At 41.6% G+C, this 17,069-nt stretch overlaps 1 protein-coding gene across 2 annotated transcripts in view; it reads left to right on the top strand.

Moving 5' to 3' along the window:
• COL4A3 (collagen type IV alpha 3 chain) overlaps nt 1-17,069 on the top strand; it is a 116,454-nt gene that overhangs the window by 86,660 nt on the left and 12,725 nt on the right. For both annotated transcript variants that reach the window (XM_084892874.1, XM_084892873.1), the window contains exons 30-44: nt 453-603; nt 943-1,056; nt 1,591-1,758; nt 2,890-2,979; nt 3,292-3,426; nt 5,232-5,330; nt 6,043-6,132; nt 6,472-6,611; nt 8,659-8,785; nt 9,903-9,983; nt 10,360-10,458; nt 10,722-10,769; nt 13,089-13,274; nt 13,779-13,909; nt 16,191-16,263. In XM_084892874.1, the coding sequence (XP_084749000.1) occupies nt 453-603; nt 943-1,056; nt 1,591-1,758; nt 2,890-2,979; nt 3,292-3,426; nt 5,232-5,330; nt 6,043-6,132; nt 6,472-6,611; nt 8,659-8,785; nt 9,903-9,983; nt 10,360-10,458; nt 10,722-10,769; nt 13,089-13,274; nt 13,779-13,909; nt 16,191-16,263 (1,732 nt within the window). The remainder of the gene's footprint in view (nt 1-452; nt 604-942; nt 1,057-1,590; nt 1,759-2,889; nt 2,980-3,291; nt 3,427-5,231; nt 5,331-6,042; nt 6,133-6,471; nt 6,612-8,658; nt 8,786-9,902; nt 9,984-10,359; nt 10,459-10,721; nt 10,770-13,088; nt 13,275-13,778; nt 13,910-16,190; nt 16,264-17,069) is intronic.

The raw sequence follows: 17,069 nt of genomic DNA, 5'->3' as shown, positions 1-17,069 counted from the left end.
AACTAGAGTTGAAAAAGGGGAGTTGATAGAATGGTGGCAACTGTGAAAAAAATGTACTTAGAAACTCATGATGAATATGTTAACTTCAAGTAAATAGCTCTAAAGACAAGCCAATCTCTCTGTTTAAAAGGCTAAGTGACTGACTACATACATCCAACCGGCTGGTACATATGACACACACTGGCAATTTAAAAATAAATTGACTCGCACATGCGCAATACATACAAAGCTCTCTCTGGTGCCAATCGCACGTGTGTTTTTATTTTATAATACTATATTATACATAGTATTTTAACATGTAATTTTTTGCTATAACACAATTACCACATGAATCTTTCTTCTAATTATTATAATTTCCTTTCAATGTGCATAAATCCATGCACCAGGCCACTAGTAGTCAATAAGTATCTAGAAGCATTATATGTAAAACTAACACCATTTCTGTGCCATAGGGAGAACCAGGACTAGCCATGCCTGGAGAACCAGGAATACCAGGTTTTCCAGGAGAAAGAGGCAATCCTGGGGAAAATGGAGAAATTGGACTCCCTGGATTTCCAGGTCTCCCTGGAATTCCAGGAACTGGAGGGCTTGATGGACCACGAGGTACAATAGCAAGTTCAATTACTTTTCTCCTCTGTGAGCTTTGCTAAAATGCAGTAAATTGAATCTGCAGGTGCTCTAGGGGTGAAGAATTTTCAAAGTTCTAGATGAATAAATAGAATCTGTAGGGCCTAATTATTACTCCACTCAACATTGTCGCTCTACCTTTGTTCCTTCTTCCCTTCTCTGTTCCTTCTTTCCTTCTTGATGAGTGTGCTCTGTATAAGACATAGTAATGATAATAAATATTGGCCCAATTTAGGGGGAAGGGGGAGTTGCAGGAGAATGTTTGGGATAGCAGTCCTAGGACCTTGGAATATATTCTTGGACTCTCTTTTGCAGGAGATCCAGGGCAGCCTGGACCACCTGGAGAAAAAGGACTCCCAGGGAGATGCCCAGAGGGTCCCAGGGGACCTCCGGGACTTCCAGGCTTAAATGGGTTGAAAGGGCAGCAAGGTAAGAGGAGGGCCTCAAAACAGCTCAATAGATGGGCAAGTGACCTGGGACTCCAGCTAGCTGTTTTGCTATTTAACTCTGGAACTGTCCAGCAGCAAGTCCTGACCACTGCTCATGGGAACTGGTATGAAATATAAACCTTGTTGTCATGGATTTGTTGCAGTGAGGACTCACGCATGGTGAGTGGCACTGAATGTGTTCTGTAAGTTCAAGACTAAGGCAAAGTCATTGAGTGCAGTCCCAGGATGTGCCTGCAGAATTAGAAAATAGATCTAAATTCTACATTTTTATTACTGCAAGAGTCGTTGAAACAGAGAATGCTAAAGCCAGAAGGGATCTTAAAATTTTTATAGGAGGGGACATTAACTAACCAGTCCATCCATCCATCTGATGAATATGTGTTTTATTTAGCTCCAAATCACAAAGCTAAATATTTACAGCCATAAGATATTTTTGGAGTCAGTGGGGAAAGTGCTTGTGTGTTCATTCCTTTATTTCATTCATTCAGTCATTCATTCATTCATTCACATATAGGTAGAAAAGGTGAAGCAGGACCAAAAGGAGACCCAGGGATTCCAGGTTTGGATAGATCAGGACTTCCTGGAGAACCAGGACCACCAGGAATGCCAGGTCATCAGGGCGAGATGGGACCACCTGGTCAGAAAGGATATCCAGGAAACCCGGGATTTTTAGGGCCACCAGGTATTTTGTTCTGCTTTCATTTATTTATTTTTATTTTTCAATTACAGTTGACATATAATATCATATTAGTTTCAGGTATTCCACGGAAACTAATGGTTATTTTTGCTGTGTAATCCTTTTTATATGTTACTACTAAAATAGATTTGCTAGAATTTTGTTGAAAATTTTTGCATCTATATTTACAAGGGAAATGGGTGTGTCTTTTTTCTTTTCTTATGATGTTTCTTCCTAGTTTTGCTATCAGGGTGATGCTGGTCTTACAGGATAAGATGGAAAGTGTTCCCTCATCTTACATTTTCTAGAAGAGTTTATGAAAAAGGGATTTTTAAAAAAAAAAAATGTTTGGTAGAATTCATCAATGAAGTGATCCAGTTTGGGGCTTTTCTTTGTGATAATTTTTTAAATTACTAATTCAATTTATTCATTTGTTATGGGCCTAATTAGATTTACTTTTTCCCCTTGAGTCATTTTTGGTAATCTGGGCATCTCTAGGAGCTTGTCCATTTTCTGTAGGTTACCTCATTTGCTGGCATATGGATATTCATAGCATTCCCTTATAGTTCATTTTATTTCATCGCTGTGTTGATATGTTTCAGAAGAATATTCCAATATTCTTCTGGCATGTAACTTCACTGACCTTTCCTCTAGAGAAGAGCACAGGATAACAACTTAATCTGCAAATTATCCTTTCATTCTTATGATTGAGCTGTTATCATGTGTCAACACTGTTCCAGGCCCTAGGGACATATCAGTGGACAAGTTCCACCTCTGACAGTGAATGAGACGTGAATGAGGCAAAAATGAATACATTAGTTATAATTTCAACTCTGGACAGCAGCTATGAAGAAAATAAAATGAGCTATTGGTCATGGACAGGGAGGAGGAATAGTCCAAATCATAAAACATATTCCATTCTTATCCACAAATGTCATCTGCTACCAATGACTTCCACACACACAATGCAGGAGGAGACTGGTTCCTGACCCATCTCCTAGACAATTATGGTTATTTTCTTATTTACGAAAAACACTCCTTCAACTCCCACTTTCTCCTTCTAAATATAATCTATTTTATGGAAAAAGCACTTGCTTTTCTCATTCTGAATAGGCTCTGTGTTACTTGTTTCAACAGGTGAAAGAGGAACCATTGGGATGATGGGATATCCAGGCACTATTGGCCTTCCGGGGCCTCCTGGGACCCCAGGCTCCCCAGGACAGAAGGGTAAGTGATGGAAGAGCTTTCTAGTCATCAGGAGGAGGGAACAGCAAAATAATTATATTTTATTCTTTGAGGGGAAACTAGTTCTGAAAAAAAAATGTATTTGATGTTGCTGTTCCCTGTTTTCTTTTTTCCCATTTGAACGGGATCATTTTCTTCCCTACAGGCTGTTTTAGGAAACTATTTATGAAGGTCTCAGCACTGTCAAGTGTTTTGGCTTGTTTGTTTTGTTTTATGGTAAGCACTGTTTACTTTTGCAACCTTATGCACTACTTAAAGAACTAAGGGACTCCTGTGGTTACTCCTGTCTTACAGGTCGCTTTGGAATCCCAGGAGCAAAGGGGGAGCGAGGACCCCCAGGAGCCAAGGGGGAGAAAGGAGCCAAAGGACCTCCTGGGCCTTCTCAAATATCTCACTTACTGGGGGACAAAGGAGAGCCAGGCCTCAAAGGTACAGACTGCCTTACATTTAGAAGCAGACCATCAGAGCTGATTCTGAAACTGAGAGTTATCCAGGCAAACCCTTCTGGTTGGCAAATGAGGACAGTGAGGGCCAGTGTTTAGTATCCTGTCCACAGTCCCAAAGCTAGTTGGTGGCCCAAGCCTGAACTAGAACCGGGTTTCATGTGCCTCGCACAATACGTTGCCTCTTTAATGCATAACTCTGTATTTCTAGTCAACTCTTCATTTTGGTCAGCTGTTTTTAAATTTTCCCTAGTCAGTTTTTAAACCGTAAGTCTCAGAACCCCTATTTGCCAACTAAGTTGAAAAATAAACCCTTAGGAAGTTCCACATAAAAACCTTCCCTGCCTAAATTGGGAACCTCCACCCCAAACTCCACTATATCCCATCGGTTGTCAGGATTCATTTTTCTCATTTGCAACGCAAAATTGCTTCTCATGTTCAATATCCTTTGGAGAAGAGGGTTTTATACATTTTAAGAAAGCCTGCCTTATGGTCTCCTTGGCCAATTTTAATCCCAAGTAATTTTGGGGGAAAAAAGAGAATAGCTGGGTAAAATGAAATATTTGCAGATTAAACTTTCATAGCAGGGAACAATGAAGAAAAATGTACATTTTCAGTTGCCAAATTATATTGTGTTGAGTAATTTGTAATACATTTTGAGAAGTGGGATTATATTCAACAAATGTTTTTATGCTTGTCACAGAAGGATGGATAGTAGAAGTAAAGATTGCTTAACAAATTCTGCACAAGGTGCTATAGGCCTGTCTAATTTAAATACAACCAGTTTTTAAAATCTTAATTTCTCAAAGACTCAAAGGCATCCACTGCAAATGGATGAGGTATTGAGGTTGCAATAAGCACAACTGTGGTCCTCTCCTAAAGGAGCCTACATACGTAGGTGTATGTATGAAAAGGCAGTGAGTAATATTTTTGATCAGGAAAATAGTGTGATCAAAGCCATGTTCTACAAAAGCAGGATGGTGCTGTGGGAAGTTTATGAGTTCTCCCGCCTGTGGAACTGGGTTCAAGTCCCAACACTACTATTGATGGACAGAGCGACTCTAGCTTAGTCCATTGACTTCTTAGGCCAGTTTTCTCATCTCTGCACTCTAGCTGGAAAGGCTTGAGGATAGACTTAAATTACCTGCAGATTTAAAAAGATAAATAAAAGAGAATAGTGTCTGTCATATGCTAACTAGTTAATACACCATAGTTATAATAAATGGACTGAGAATGAGATAGTCTAGGCACAAACATGGTCCTCTGGCATCTCTAAGATAAAGCAAGAAGAAGCTATATTTAGGCCACAAATTCTTATAAGCTTGTTAATTGCTGGTTTTGTTTGAGAGCTAACTCATGCCAGCTACTGTGCTAATAATTAATTAATTAATTTAATCCTGTTTTTAAAAAGATGTAAGTCCACATTGGCCCATTCTCTTAAATATCCTGTATTCTGTTATAATAATACTAGAGGCCCAGTGCACAAAATTTGTGCGCTGGCTGTTGGAGGGGGGCCTCCTGCCACTGCTGCTGTGCTCACCAGCTGGAAGCCCAGCTTCTAGAAGAGTGGTGCTCCCCCTGTGGTAGCGCACTGACCTACCAGGGGGCAGCTCCTGCATTGAGCATCTGCCCCCTGGTGGTCAGTGCACATCATAGCAACCAGTCATTCTGGTCATTGCACTGTAATGGTTGTTTAGGCTTTTATTATATAGATCACATCAATTTTAATCAGGATGTGGATTACTCTGATAAAATTCTAACCTGTATTTTTAATACATTGTTTAACACTAGGGTTTGCAGGACAGCCAGGTGAGAAAGGAGACAGAGGCATTCCCGGGTTCCCGGGTTTAGAAGGACGCAGAGGGCCACCTGGACCACCAGGACCACCAGGTATAGTGGACTTGCTAATAGAAATATCAGGCTTTGTGTTTCCCTTCATCTAAATGTAACAAAAACGTGTTTCTAGACTTTCTGGAGTGAATGTGAATCCTGCTCCAGTAGTCTTCCAACAGAAATTTGCTTCTAAATTAAACCAAAATGAAGTTGTGTATAGTCAGCCTGTATTAACTAAAAAATATTAACATGCACATAGTTCCATTTTTGTAATAAAGTTTTTATTTTGAAGCTACTAATAGGTATTGCAAACTTTAATTTATCACAATGTTACATATCATAGAAGAAAATCAGATAATGCCTTAGAGGTTTTCAAATTTGCCTCTTCCTTTTGTAAACAGGTTATTGAGTTTGCAAACTAATTTTTTAAACTATTTAAGTAGCCACCTTGTTCTCTGTGATTCCATCAAAATATATTACATGGCAGTAAATGTTCATGTAGAAATCTATTACTTTCCTGCTTCGGTCCTAGGATGATCTTGATATTATTCAAAATCTAGGCCTGCTGACAAGAACCTAACTTTCTCTGAGTTTACATGTGTGGGTTCTCAGTCCCTTCCCTATATGAAGGCAAAAGGCAGCTAGCAAGTACTCAAACCAACTGGCCTGGCTGCTCTCGATACATAAATTCATGAAGACAACAGATATTTATTGAGCACCTTGTGTCCAGGAACTATGCAGGGCACATGACTGTTTATTTCTTCTCAAGGCCCCAGAGGAGATCCTGGAAGCCATGGGAGTCCTGGAGAACCGGGCCCCCGGGGAGTGCCAGGAAGCATGGGGCACATGGGGGTGCCAGGTAATGGATACGATCCTGCTATGAGCCTACATGCTTACAATGAATCCCAGTTCTAGATATTGTGTGTTATTTGTTCTTTTGATTTCCCATTTCTTAGAAAGTTGGTGTAATACAATTAGGTTTACTTTCAGACAAATGCACTATGTGCAACTAAAATACTAATGAGAACAAAACAAATATTTACATTGTGTAAAAATTATCCATCATGACTACCTGGTATATTAGTGATACCGAAAGGTCAGCTTCCTAAAAGAAAGGTGTTTTGTGCAAAGGCTCGAAGTAGAACACTTTGAAATCCCTGTGTTTACCTATTGTGTCTGACTTCTTTCCTAATTTCAGGCTCCAAAGGAAAGAGGGGAACTTTGGGACTCCCAGGTCTCCCTGGAAAAACAGGCCTCCCAGGTGTTCATGGTCCCCAAGGAGATAAGGGAGAGCCGGGTTATTCAGAAGGCACAAGGCCAGGACCACCAGGACCCAAGGTATATCGGCCAGTGAAGTACTTACATTTTGGTGATGGGGGGAGTCCCTTTAAATACCAACAACTATTGGATTCAATGTGAGCAGAGAAAATTTTAAATGTTATTATATTTTCAGGTAGGTGTTTGGGTTCTCTTTAATCCTACCTTCACAACTGAGGATGCTGTCAACTTCTTAATGTATTCCTGCCAGTTTCAACTCTGAAGGAATTTCTCATCATTGCTCCTGCAATTTAAGTGTGCTGCCAGAAGGAGGCAGTGATCAGGGACTTACAGTGTAAGTCCAGCCCGCCAGGCCTTGCAATGTGGCCCGCACCGCGCTGTCATCACTGCACTCCGCTGTCAGTTTATGACATTGTCAGTTTCTGACTGTTCAGTAAACCATTCGGCCCGCGATTTAGGCTGGATTTTAGATTTTGGCCCCTTCTCTGATTGAGTTCGACACCCCTAACTTACACAATCTGCCAGGGCAGTGTTTGTTTTCTGCGACACAAAGTAGCCAGTCTCTGCTATGGACTCACCTCACACAGACTTATACAAATAAATTTCCTTTGCCCTTGATTTTTAGACTAGGTCTTCAGAAAACCAGGGAGACACCATTTCCACTGAGATATTTTCTCAGTGAGGAATTGTCTTATACTTGATTCCCATTCAATTAATTAATAGTTTCACTTAGATTTAGGGTTTTCATAGGTAACCACAGAAAAGATGTTCAGAACCATGCATTGAACAAAAAAAAAAAAAAAAAAAAAAAAAAGATGGACTCATTTTATCAGACTGGCAAATCATAGTAACAGAGTAGTATATTTTAATCAATTACTATGGAGATTTTATAAGTAACCATTAAATCTATACATGCTGGTTTATTATAAAACTAGAAGCCCAGTGCACGAATTCGTGCATCAGTGGGGTCCCTTGACCTGGCCTGCGGGGATCAGTGGACCTCAGTGCCACCACCACCTGGCCTTACCCACCAGCTCGTTGGGCTCCAGCCCACTGTTCATGTGAATCCTGCACAGCACTAAGTAGTGCGCGAAGCAGCAGGTGGTCAGGGAGGAGCCCAAGCCCTGGCTGGGCTCAGCACCACTCCCACTCTGCAGGGGGAGTGTCTGCGGGAGAGGTTTGTGCTGCCACAGCTGAGTGGGCCTCCAGCTGTGGAAGTGCACTGACCACCAGGGGTCATCTCCTGCATTGAGCATCTGCCCCCTGGTGGTCAGAGCCTGTCATAGCTAGCAGCCAGTCATCTGGTTGTCCAGCCACTCAGGCTTTTATATATATATAGATTGAAGTACACATGTAATGGAGATTTTGCTTTCTTTTTATATATGATTGACATGCATTTATTGGCATGTATAATATCTGTAGAACATATGTTCAATTGGTCTAACTATTTCTTTCCTACTCCTGAGTTAATTATCACAAGTTGTGATAATTACACCTTTGTGTGATTATTTACTATCTCCCCTCTGGTCTCCACGAAGCAAAGACTCTATATATCACACATGTGTATATGGTTATTATATTCCTGGTGAGAGCCAGTTTTGTAGGTGTGTGGCCCATGTAGTCATAGGGGTTGGGTGCTAAGAAGGACGGCACATTTGGTTCAGTGCTTTAATGTTGCTGTTTTGAATTGCTTTATCATTTTGTAAAAGGGAGCTGAATATTCATTTTGTGCTGGGCCCCAGAAAACATGTACCCCCTCCCCTTTTCCCAAGCACCTGTCATATTACTGGCACATAGCAGCTACTCAGTATGAATTGCTAACTGACCAACAAAATAATATTCCTATGTAATAAAAGCATAGCATGCAAATTGTCCCCTTGACCTGGAGTTCAACCAGGGGGCAGGGCCGACTGGCAGCTGGGGGAAGGGAGGGAGTACCCAGCCTCCAGCAGCCAGCAGCCACTGGGGACCTTCCAGTGTATGAATTTCATGCACTGGGCCTCTAGTGTTAACAATAAATAAATGCAAAACAAATACAGTTTATACTTCATTCTGATCACATATCCTGCTTACATGAGAACTTTAAAGGTGTTTGACTGAATTTAAGGGAGAACCAGGATTGCCAGGTGTCGTGGGAATGAAAGGAGAAAGAGGGCCACCTGGGCCACCTGGACATTCAGGGCCCGCTGGACCTGACGGAGTCCCTGGACATCCCGGAAGTCCTGGCCACCCAGGTGAGCACTGGCTTTACTCTGCGAGCAGGAGGCATGACACTTAGCATGTCTCTCGCCGCCTAGAATCGTCTCTGTAAACAGAAAGCTATTTAGGCTTTTGTATTATAATTGCTTTTATTCAACTTTCATCCTCTAATTCTAAGACACTAAGGAATAGAAGATGAATCAAGAGGAGCCTTATTTGCTGATGAGCCAGTCTGGTTGACTGAGATCTAAAAAACTGCTCCCATAAACAAAACTTCTGAGGTGCTCCCCAAAACTTCTGAGTTCAGCCCAGGGATGTGAAATGTTGGTTCATTGTCCAGTCTTATGATGGTGTATCCATTTTCTAGGTTTCCCATAACAAATAACGCAGATGGAAATTTATTTCCTCACAATTCTGTAGGCTAGAAGTTTGAGATCAAGGTATCGGCAGGGTTGATTTCTTCTGAAGCCTTTCTCCTTGTCTCATAAAGGGCCACCTTCCCCTGTGTCTGTCCTCTGGGTCTGGGTCCAAATGGCCCCTCCTTATAAGGACACCAGTCATGTTGGAGTAGAGCCCACCCTACTGACCTCATCTTAATTTAACTGCTTCTTTCAAGACCCTGTCTCCAAGTATAGTGACATTCTGAAGTATTGAGGGTTAGGACGCCAACATACAAATTAGGAAGCAACACAGTTCAACTCATAACCCTGTTGTGCTGTTGTTTTTTCTGGCATGTTTCAAGGTCAAACTGGCTTTATTTTTTATTGCTTATAATTCAGGTTTCAGTTTTTGTTTTGCTTTACTAAAAACAACTGCTAAGCTACTGGGTTGTAGCTGCCGGTCTTACTTACAGATACTATTTAAATTATCCTTTCAGACACTAAAAGTTTCCATGGGTTTACTGTTAATTCCCAATGGCTCACAAAGCAATAAGTCAGGTATCCAGTGGCCCACATGATTGCTGTGTGCACACTCTTCAAAGTGGTTCAACACATTGCTGTGCTTCTCTAGGGAAGTAGCACCCAACAAAAAGCCTGAGGTGACCGGTACAAGTCACCTGAACACCAGCGTGAGCAAGGTTGACTGTAAGAACCCACCATTTCAGCCAATGTAACCATTTCTTTTGTCCTTTCCCTCTCTCTCCATTTACAGGAAAGCCGGGTCCTGATGGTGACATGGGGTCGAGAGGAACGAAAGGCTTCCCTGGATTTCCGGGAACAAAAGGCCCTCCAGGTTCCTGCTCTACTTTGTCTATCGCCCTTTCCCAAGGGAAGCGTGTTCCCCCTGAGTTTGAACACTCTGCTTAGCCATAGCTTTGAGCCACGACTGCTCTTTAGAAGGTAGCCTTCAATTACTCAGTCCTCAGACAGAAATGCAGAAGAGTGAGGCTAGCTATTTATATCTAATTCAAAGGTCTGCCAACCTAGACATTCCAAAGGGATAATCCTCATGACTGTATGAGTCTGTTCAGAGCTTTCATTGTGAAGTTAGCTGCACATAACTACAGTTCTGTAAAATAAACACTTTTACTAGAGTTACACACGCCTGGCATATTAGGCCATTCATCGGAAGGAAGTTCTCTCTTTGAATGACTTTCTCTTTTTTTCAGGCCCTCCGGGATTCCCAGGAGACCCTGGCCCCATGGGTATGAGAGGAGACCAAGGAGGTGATGGGATTCCTGGTCCAGCAGGAGAAAAGGGAGAAACGGGTACAACTTGCTCGTTATCTTGGAGCCACTCGTTTTATTTTGCATGAAGTGATTAGTGACACTAATTATTAATTAATAATTAGTCATTCTTCACTGCTCTAGAGATTCTTTTCTGACAGAACAATCTTTAACATGTTTTGGGTATATGATAATTTAATTTCCTTTTATTGCCAAGGTTAAATCAACCTAGCAGAATCAATCATATCTACATAATGAAGCCAACCACATGTAAACTATTAATTTGCCAAAATGACCTCTTTCAGGTTTGCTGGGGGCACTTCCAGGCCCAAAAGGGAAGCCTGGTGTTCAAGGTGAGCTGTTCTTCCTTCTCGGCCCTGACGACTCACGGGTTCAAGGACAGAGTCTAATGCTTGATCGATAAAATAAAAACATACGGGATTAAAGGAGTCCCAGTGGTAAAATAGGATGTTTCTATTCTTCATATTCAAGTAAAAATGCTTCATTATTACCATTACCACAAAGTGAATGAATTAGGAACTGTGATCCAATTTCAGAATTTCCTGCTATGAAAGTCTTTACAAATTAAAAGATTTTTTTTTAATCTATGTGCTTTGTTGTTGCCAGCATGTTTTAAAGGCAGCGTTTCCTAAAAGGAGAAGGTGAAATCGGTGGCTTCTCAGTGAGCATCCCTCCCTGTTCTTCTTCGATGCAGGAATAATGCCAACCCTTTCCCACCTTATCACCTTCACAGCTCTGATTCCACCCCCCACAGCCAGATTGTGGGTCGCGCTACTCTTGACAAATTCTTTTAACATCTCAGACCTGGCAATTTACTGAGCATATCATGCAAAGCACATACAAGTTTTTCATTGGACAGCTGTAGTTTGGAATGTCTCGTGCCAGTGTGTCATACAATAAGCAGCTGAAGTTTTCCCATTTTGTAGAGAAACCTGCCAGAAGAAACATTAGCTTGCTTGCACCTTTTTGTTGACCCTTCTCAGCCATGGGTCCTGTGGATTTGAGTATTTTAAACCCTGGTTATTGATGCTCACAAGAACCAGCAAGAAGTCGTCTGATGCTCCTGAGGAACTCAGAGGGGCAGGAACTTCCTCTTGACCTACCAGCTCACCTGTGAACATAGACCAAAGCTGCCCCTTTCTGTTTGCTTCTGGATGATGTGATCATCTTTGCGGATGAGTTCAATATCTCTGCGTTCTCACACACACTTCCCTCCCCCATGAGCATAAGGCTTTCCAGTCTAGGTCACCGTCGAGTTTTAAAATTATGTCCTAAAAAAGAGTTTCTGTTCCTTTCCTGGGCTAAGTTCCCAATATAACCATTTGGAACGAGAAATCTTTAGCATTTAATTGGAAATGCAATTTGATATAAAATGATCACATTTTAAGTTTTTTAAAAAGCGTCAAAAATAACAAATAGCCTAATTGTGTAAGTAGATGATTATGCACCTCAATCCTCTCTAGGATAACTAAATATGGAGAAGAGTTCATTGAGACATGGAAGGTCTGAATCCTTTTCATTAGTTTATTCTCCCAACTCCTAAAAAGAAACCATGTCATAAAACAAGGAAGAATTTGAATGGAATTGGAACATGTAACCCAAGATAGCAACTTGGTGCTTCAGACCATTGGACAAATACAGTATTTTACAGCCTAGAGTGAGCTGAAATCATCTAGACACTTTAAAAGCATAAATTATGGGCATCAAAAAGCTAACTAGCATGACAGACAAAAGGCTAGATAGTCAATATTCATCCCTTTTATTTCCAGCCTCACTTTTAAGTCTTCCCCGCATCATAGCTTCCCAAGCCTTTCCTATGCCAGCAGCCTCATCCCCACTTTGTCTTCTTGCCATCATATCTGTCTCCTATTTTTATGCCACTTGCTGTTTCTATAATAACCCAAAGATGGGAGAGAGGGGGAAGTTTATTTTAGGCTTACACAGCATTTTCCATTCGTGAATGTCAATGTACCAGTATACGTTCTTGAAGGTTATTGAGAAATATTATTATTTAGTAGTGACTTTGAGGCTATTTTTGGTAAATCCAAAGCTCCTGCCACATCTATCCCTTGCAGAGTGGTTTGCCATATGGGGGAGGAGTAACCAGAGGACAGAGATGGGATTACAGCTTTGTCGTTCCTTTGTCTGGATTGATCTGGGCGACACCTCCAATGCACACATCATTGCCATGAAGTTTTAGCTTTGGGTGCTCTGCTGAGTTTTCAGTGATTAAATAATGAAATATTTTATTTTATTTTAATGAAAGTTCATCAGATAATAACAGTCGTGGCTTACATTTACAGAATACTTTAGACTTTACACCATGCTTTTCCATATCACTTTTCCATTTATTACCTCACTGGGTCCTTGAAGACCTGAGCTAGGTCAGATCCTACCTTCATTTTAAAAATAAGAATATGACAAAGTGACTTTGCCAAGATCAAATGGCTAATCAAAGGCAGAACTTACTCGAGACCTGCATTTCTTTTACCAGCTTATTTTTATAAACTTATTTTTATGTGTGTGTGTGTGTGTGTGTGTGTGTGTGTGTGTGTGTGTTGTGAATATTAACACATTGTTAGAGATAACCACAAACTCTAACTCCCAGTATAGGGGCATTATGGAAACTTATAAGGCCTTTCCTTTTGCAGGAGCGAAAGGAGACAGAGGAGCCCCAGGCTTGCCCGGCCTTCCCGGCAGGAAGGGGGCAGTGGGAGATGTTGGGTCTCGAGGACCCCCAGGAGTGCCAGGATTCCCAGGGCCACCAGGTTTCCCTGGTGCAGTCATCCCTGGCCAAAAAGGAGACCGAGGCCCACCAGGCCCAAGAGGAAATCCAGGTAGAGGATCTACTTTTAAAGAAGATAAAAGAGTGGAAATAATGTTTAACAACAGAAGCTTTCAACTCCCCCTCCTGTGACCTTACTGCTTCTTTTCCCTCTGGTCTTCTCCATTTTTCCGTACCCACTGGATTTCACACAGAGTGACCCAAAGCTGTTGGTATTGTTGATGCAGATGGTCTGTAAAATTGGTAAATGCCAAATTAGCCCAAAAGACAGAGATGCATCCATCCACCAGTGAGCTGCTGCTCTGAGTCAGGTACGGAGCTGGAGAAGATCCTGCTCCCACAGACCTGCGTCGGCGAGAAACCATTCTTGCCTTGTGCCAGGGGCTTCACTGGCGTTATCTCATTCTGTCTTGACCATAATAGCATCACCCTCTCAAAGGGGAAACTGTTCAGGGTAATGGTCAGGAACGGGGTTTGCACTCTCTTCCAAAGAATCATCCAAAGAACCTGCCCGGATCCCCTACATGCAGTACTGACAGGCTCTTTCTGAATACAGGTGAGCCTGGTCCCCCTGGACCTCCGGGGAGTCACATCAAAGGCATAAAGGGAGACAAGGGATTTATGGGTGAGCCAGGCCCAAGAGGCCCACCTGGAGCCATAGGAGACACGGGGCCACCAGGTCCTCCCGTAAGTGTGGATATCATTTTGACTTCTTATATTCTCCCAAACCAGTTGCCAGGATCAAAGGCACGGAGGCAACAAAATTTCCCCATCTGTAATGCTTCTGAGAAGACAGAGTCCAGAAGTTCAAAGAACCAGAGCCGTGAGCATTAGATTTGGCTTCTGAGAGACCCCTAAAGTGTAGACCTTTTCTGTGTCACTCCTGACCTTTCCTTGTTTCAATTCTGAACAATTCCAGTATGGAAGCTTCAAAAAATAAAACAAAACAAAACAAAAACCAAAAAAAAAACAAAAAAACACCTAGGGGTTTGGGTTCACACTAGAAGACAACATAATTTGTCTCGGTTAATATGCTTTTGAAGTTATGTGTGCTACCCCTAAATGTACATTTCCTTCCCATGACATACACTCCAGTGTTTTTTAATACCTGCCATATCCTTCCAAATACAGGGGTGGGCAAAAGTAGGTTAACAATAATAATAATAATAATAATAATAATAATAATAATAATAAATACAATAATTAAATAATTAATATAAGAATAAACTGTTTCACATACAACTGTAAACCTGCTTTTGCTTACCCCTATATTGTCTCCCCCCAATAAATACCTGTTTGTGTTGCTTTTTTCTTTTTCAAATTCAATTTAACCTTTCATCAACCCTGCCTCTATTGATATATCCTACTTTGTCAACATCCCCCTTAAAAATGCAGGCCCTGGACAAAGAATATCCAGGATTGAGGGCGCGGTAGTCAATGGGGTGCCTAGAGGAGGGAACAGTCTCACTATCCTGACATCCCCACTTTGTAACACAACCTAAAATCCACTCGGGCTGCTTGGCTGCCTGCCATGTCCCCATCTTGTCAGCCGCACATTGAGCTCACCGTCAGTGAAAGCCCATGTGCCTTTCCCCGTGAACTGCTACTAAGTTTTCCCCATTGGCTCTTGTCCTGCGTGCTTCCTTGAGACTTGCATGTGGACTTTCACATTTACCTTTCTTAAATGTCACTTTGTTCACTTAGGCTCCTCTCCCAGCCTATTACTATCTCTCGACTCAGCCTCTCACTCAACACCTCAGCCTTCTTCCTAGCTTTCTGATTCCTCCATTTACATCACATTCTTGGAGACTGATGAGGAATCAGAGTTCTGTCACAGATGTTCTGGGTCAGGAATCGTGCTGCTCTCTCAAGATCTCTTGGTATTTGGTTTCCAAAAGCTACTCTTTTAAAACCTTTTTTTTTTTTTTTTTTAATTTGAAAAGTGAGATATTTTCCCTTCTTCAGTCTGGGTATTCTCGTGTTCTTCATGATTCTTTGAAAGTGGCAAACACTGACCCTGTGATCACACCAAAAGTTCTCCCCAGGACACTGGGATGTGGAAAGTCCGGTTTACAAATGTGATCTCTCTTAAACCTTCTGGGGGAACCACCAGCTAGGCTTCCTTCCACACTGGCACTCGAAAGGTAACTCTTCCTGGTGGATGTCCAAACTGGCGAGGTGCCTTTACCAGTTTTCTCCTTGCATGGGAGAGCTCACTCCCCAGCCAAGGGCTGGGCCTGGCACCGGGCCCTCCTCCCTGGCTATCTCGGCCAGACCTCAGAAGCCTGGGAGTCCTGGATCAGATCGCTCTGCTTGCTCTCCCTTCTTTTTTTTAACCTCACCCTGCCTTATCCAAGCAATAGGACTGCTTCTTGGTTTGATCTTCTTGCTCCAATGACAGGTGGCTCAAAGGGCAGTCTTGTTGTTCTTGGCATTTTTCATGTCCGCTGTTTTCAAGTAACGCATTCTGTCTCAAGTCACAGGGACTCTGTAGAGTAGATTTAACATACATTCCAACATATGGCTCTTTTCAGAAGCCTTGTCCCCCGCTCCTTTCCCTCTGGTTGCAAGAGCTATTCGTGTTCAGTCTCATTTGGAGGGAGCATCTCCTCCTGGGCAGATCTTGCATCCTTGTCCAAAGTGCATGTCAGAACTGCCCTAACCACCCTTTCATGCACCCATCTCTGGACACTGTTTCTACCACTCTGACCAATTCATAACTCTGCTGGCTTAGTCAGAATGAGTTATTATTTTTTAAGTTATTATTATTGAAAACTATAGTCTTAAGGAGACATGTAGGTGGCGGAGGAATTATAGGAGGTGAAACAGTGATTACAAAGTTAAATGATGTCTCTTAACCTCAGTTCATTCTTATCTATCAGATTATATACTATTTATATCCCATTTTCTTTGAATGTTGTGATTTTTTAAATTTGTCTGGTTCTGCTCTCTTTCACTTGAAATATAGGGAGCCCCCGGTACTCCAGGTCTGCCGGGGCCCAGAGGTGACCCTGGGTTCCAAGGATTTCCAGGCATGAAAGGTACTGTTTTGTGCACTGCTCTTTGGATGCAAATACAATGACTGAGATTCACAGTGTAGTTCACCCACATGTTTATTGAACTCCCACAGTCATCCCAGATAGTTAGGATTATACAAAGAAGACATTAGTGTTAGTGAAGAAGATGACTTAAAAATTAAAACCATACCTTAAAGGTGGGAACTGTAGAAAAACTAAGTAGAAACAGTTTAAAGTGGTTACCTGTGAGTGTACTGATGTGTGAGGGATAGGGGATGGGAACCTACATTAATAGCAACAGCTATTATTGGTTTATTGCTTGGGTTATTTCTTTTACCTTGTGCATGTGTTACAAGTTTAAAAACTGAAAACCTAAAAAAAATATTCATCAAACTGTTTATTAGTGGGGGAGGATAATATGTAGGTTGCAGTATTTTTTATGGAGCACATCTGTTATGTTTTTAATGAGAGAAAAAACACACTATACTTTGGGGATTTTTGAGTTTAAAATGTTCATCCCCAAAAATATAAGCTTCAGATTTTAGAAATTCTCCAACCTTCCATAAGGGTGCTATCACCTTAAATAAGGTTTTGACTATGGGGTTTGTTGTTTTCGATGGCTAAATCCCGTTATTATTTTGTGTATGGCAGGGACTCTATTATAGACTAAGATGCTAAGTAATAGGTGTAGCCAAAGTGAATAGAGCCACAGTTTCACAAAGGAAAACTTTTTCCAGGACTAAGGAGTTAACTTTTTCCAAGACACAAAGAGTGCCTTTTTCGTGCATTCAATCACCCACTCCATAAGGAGTCCATTAGTTAAGAATAAG

This window comes from Pipistrellus hanaki (genome assembly GCF_964339955.1).
Source record: "Pipistrellus hanaki genome assembly, chromosome: 8".
Taxonomy (NCBI): domain Eukaryota; kingdom Metazoa; phylum Chordata; class Mammalia; order Chiroptera; family Vespertilionidae; genus Pipistrellus; species Pipistrellus hanaki.
The sequence above is the reverse complement of the archived record's forward strand: the minus strand, read 5'-3'. Positions and strand labels throughout refer to the sequence as shown.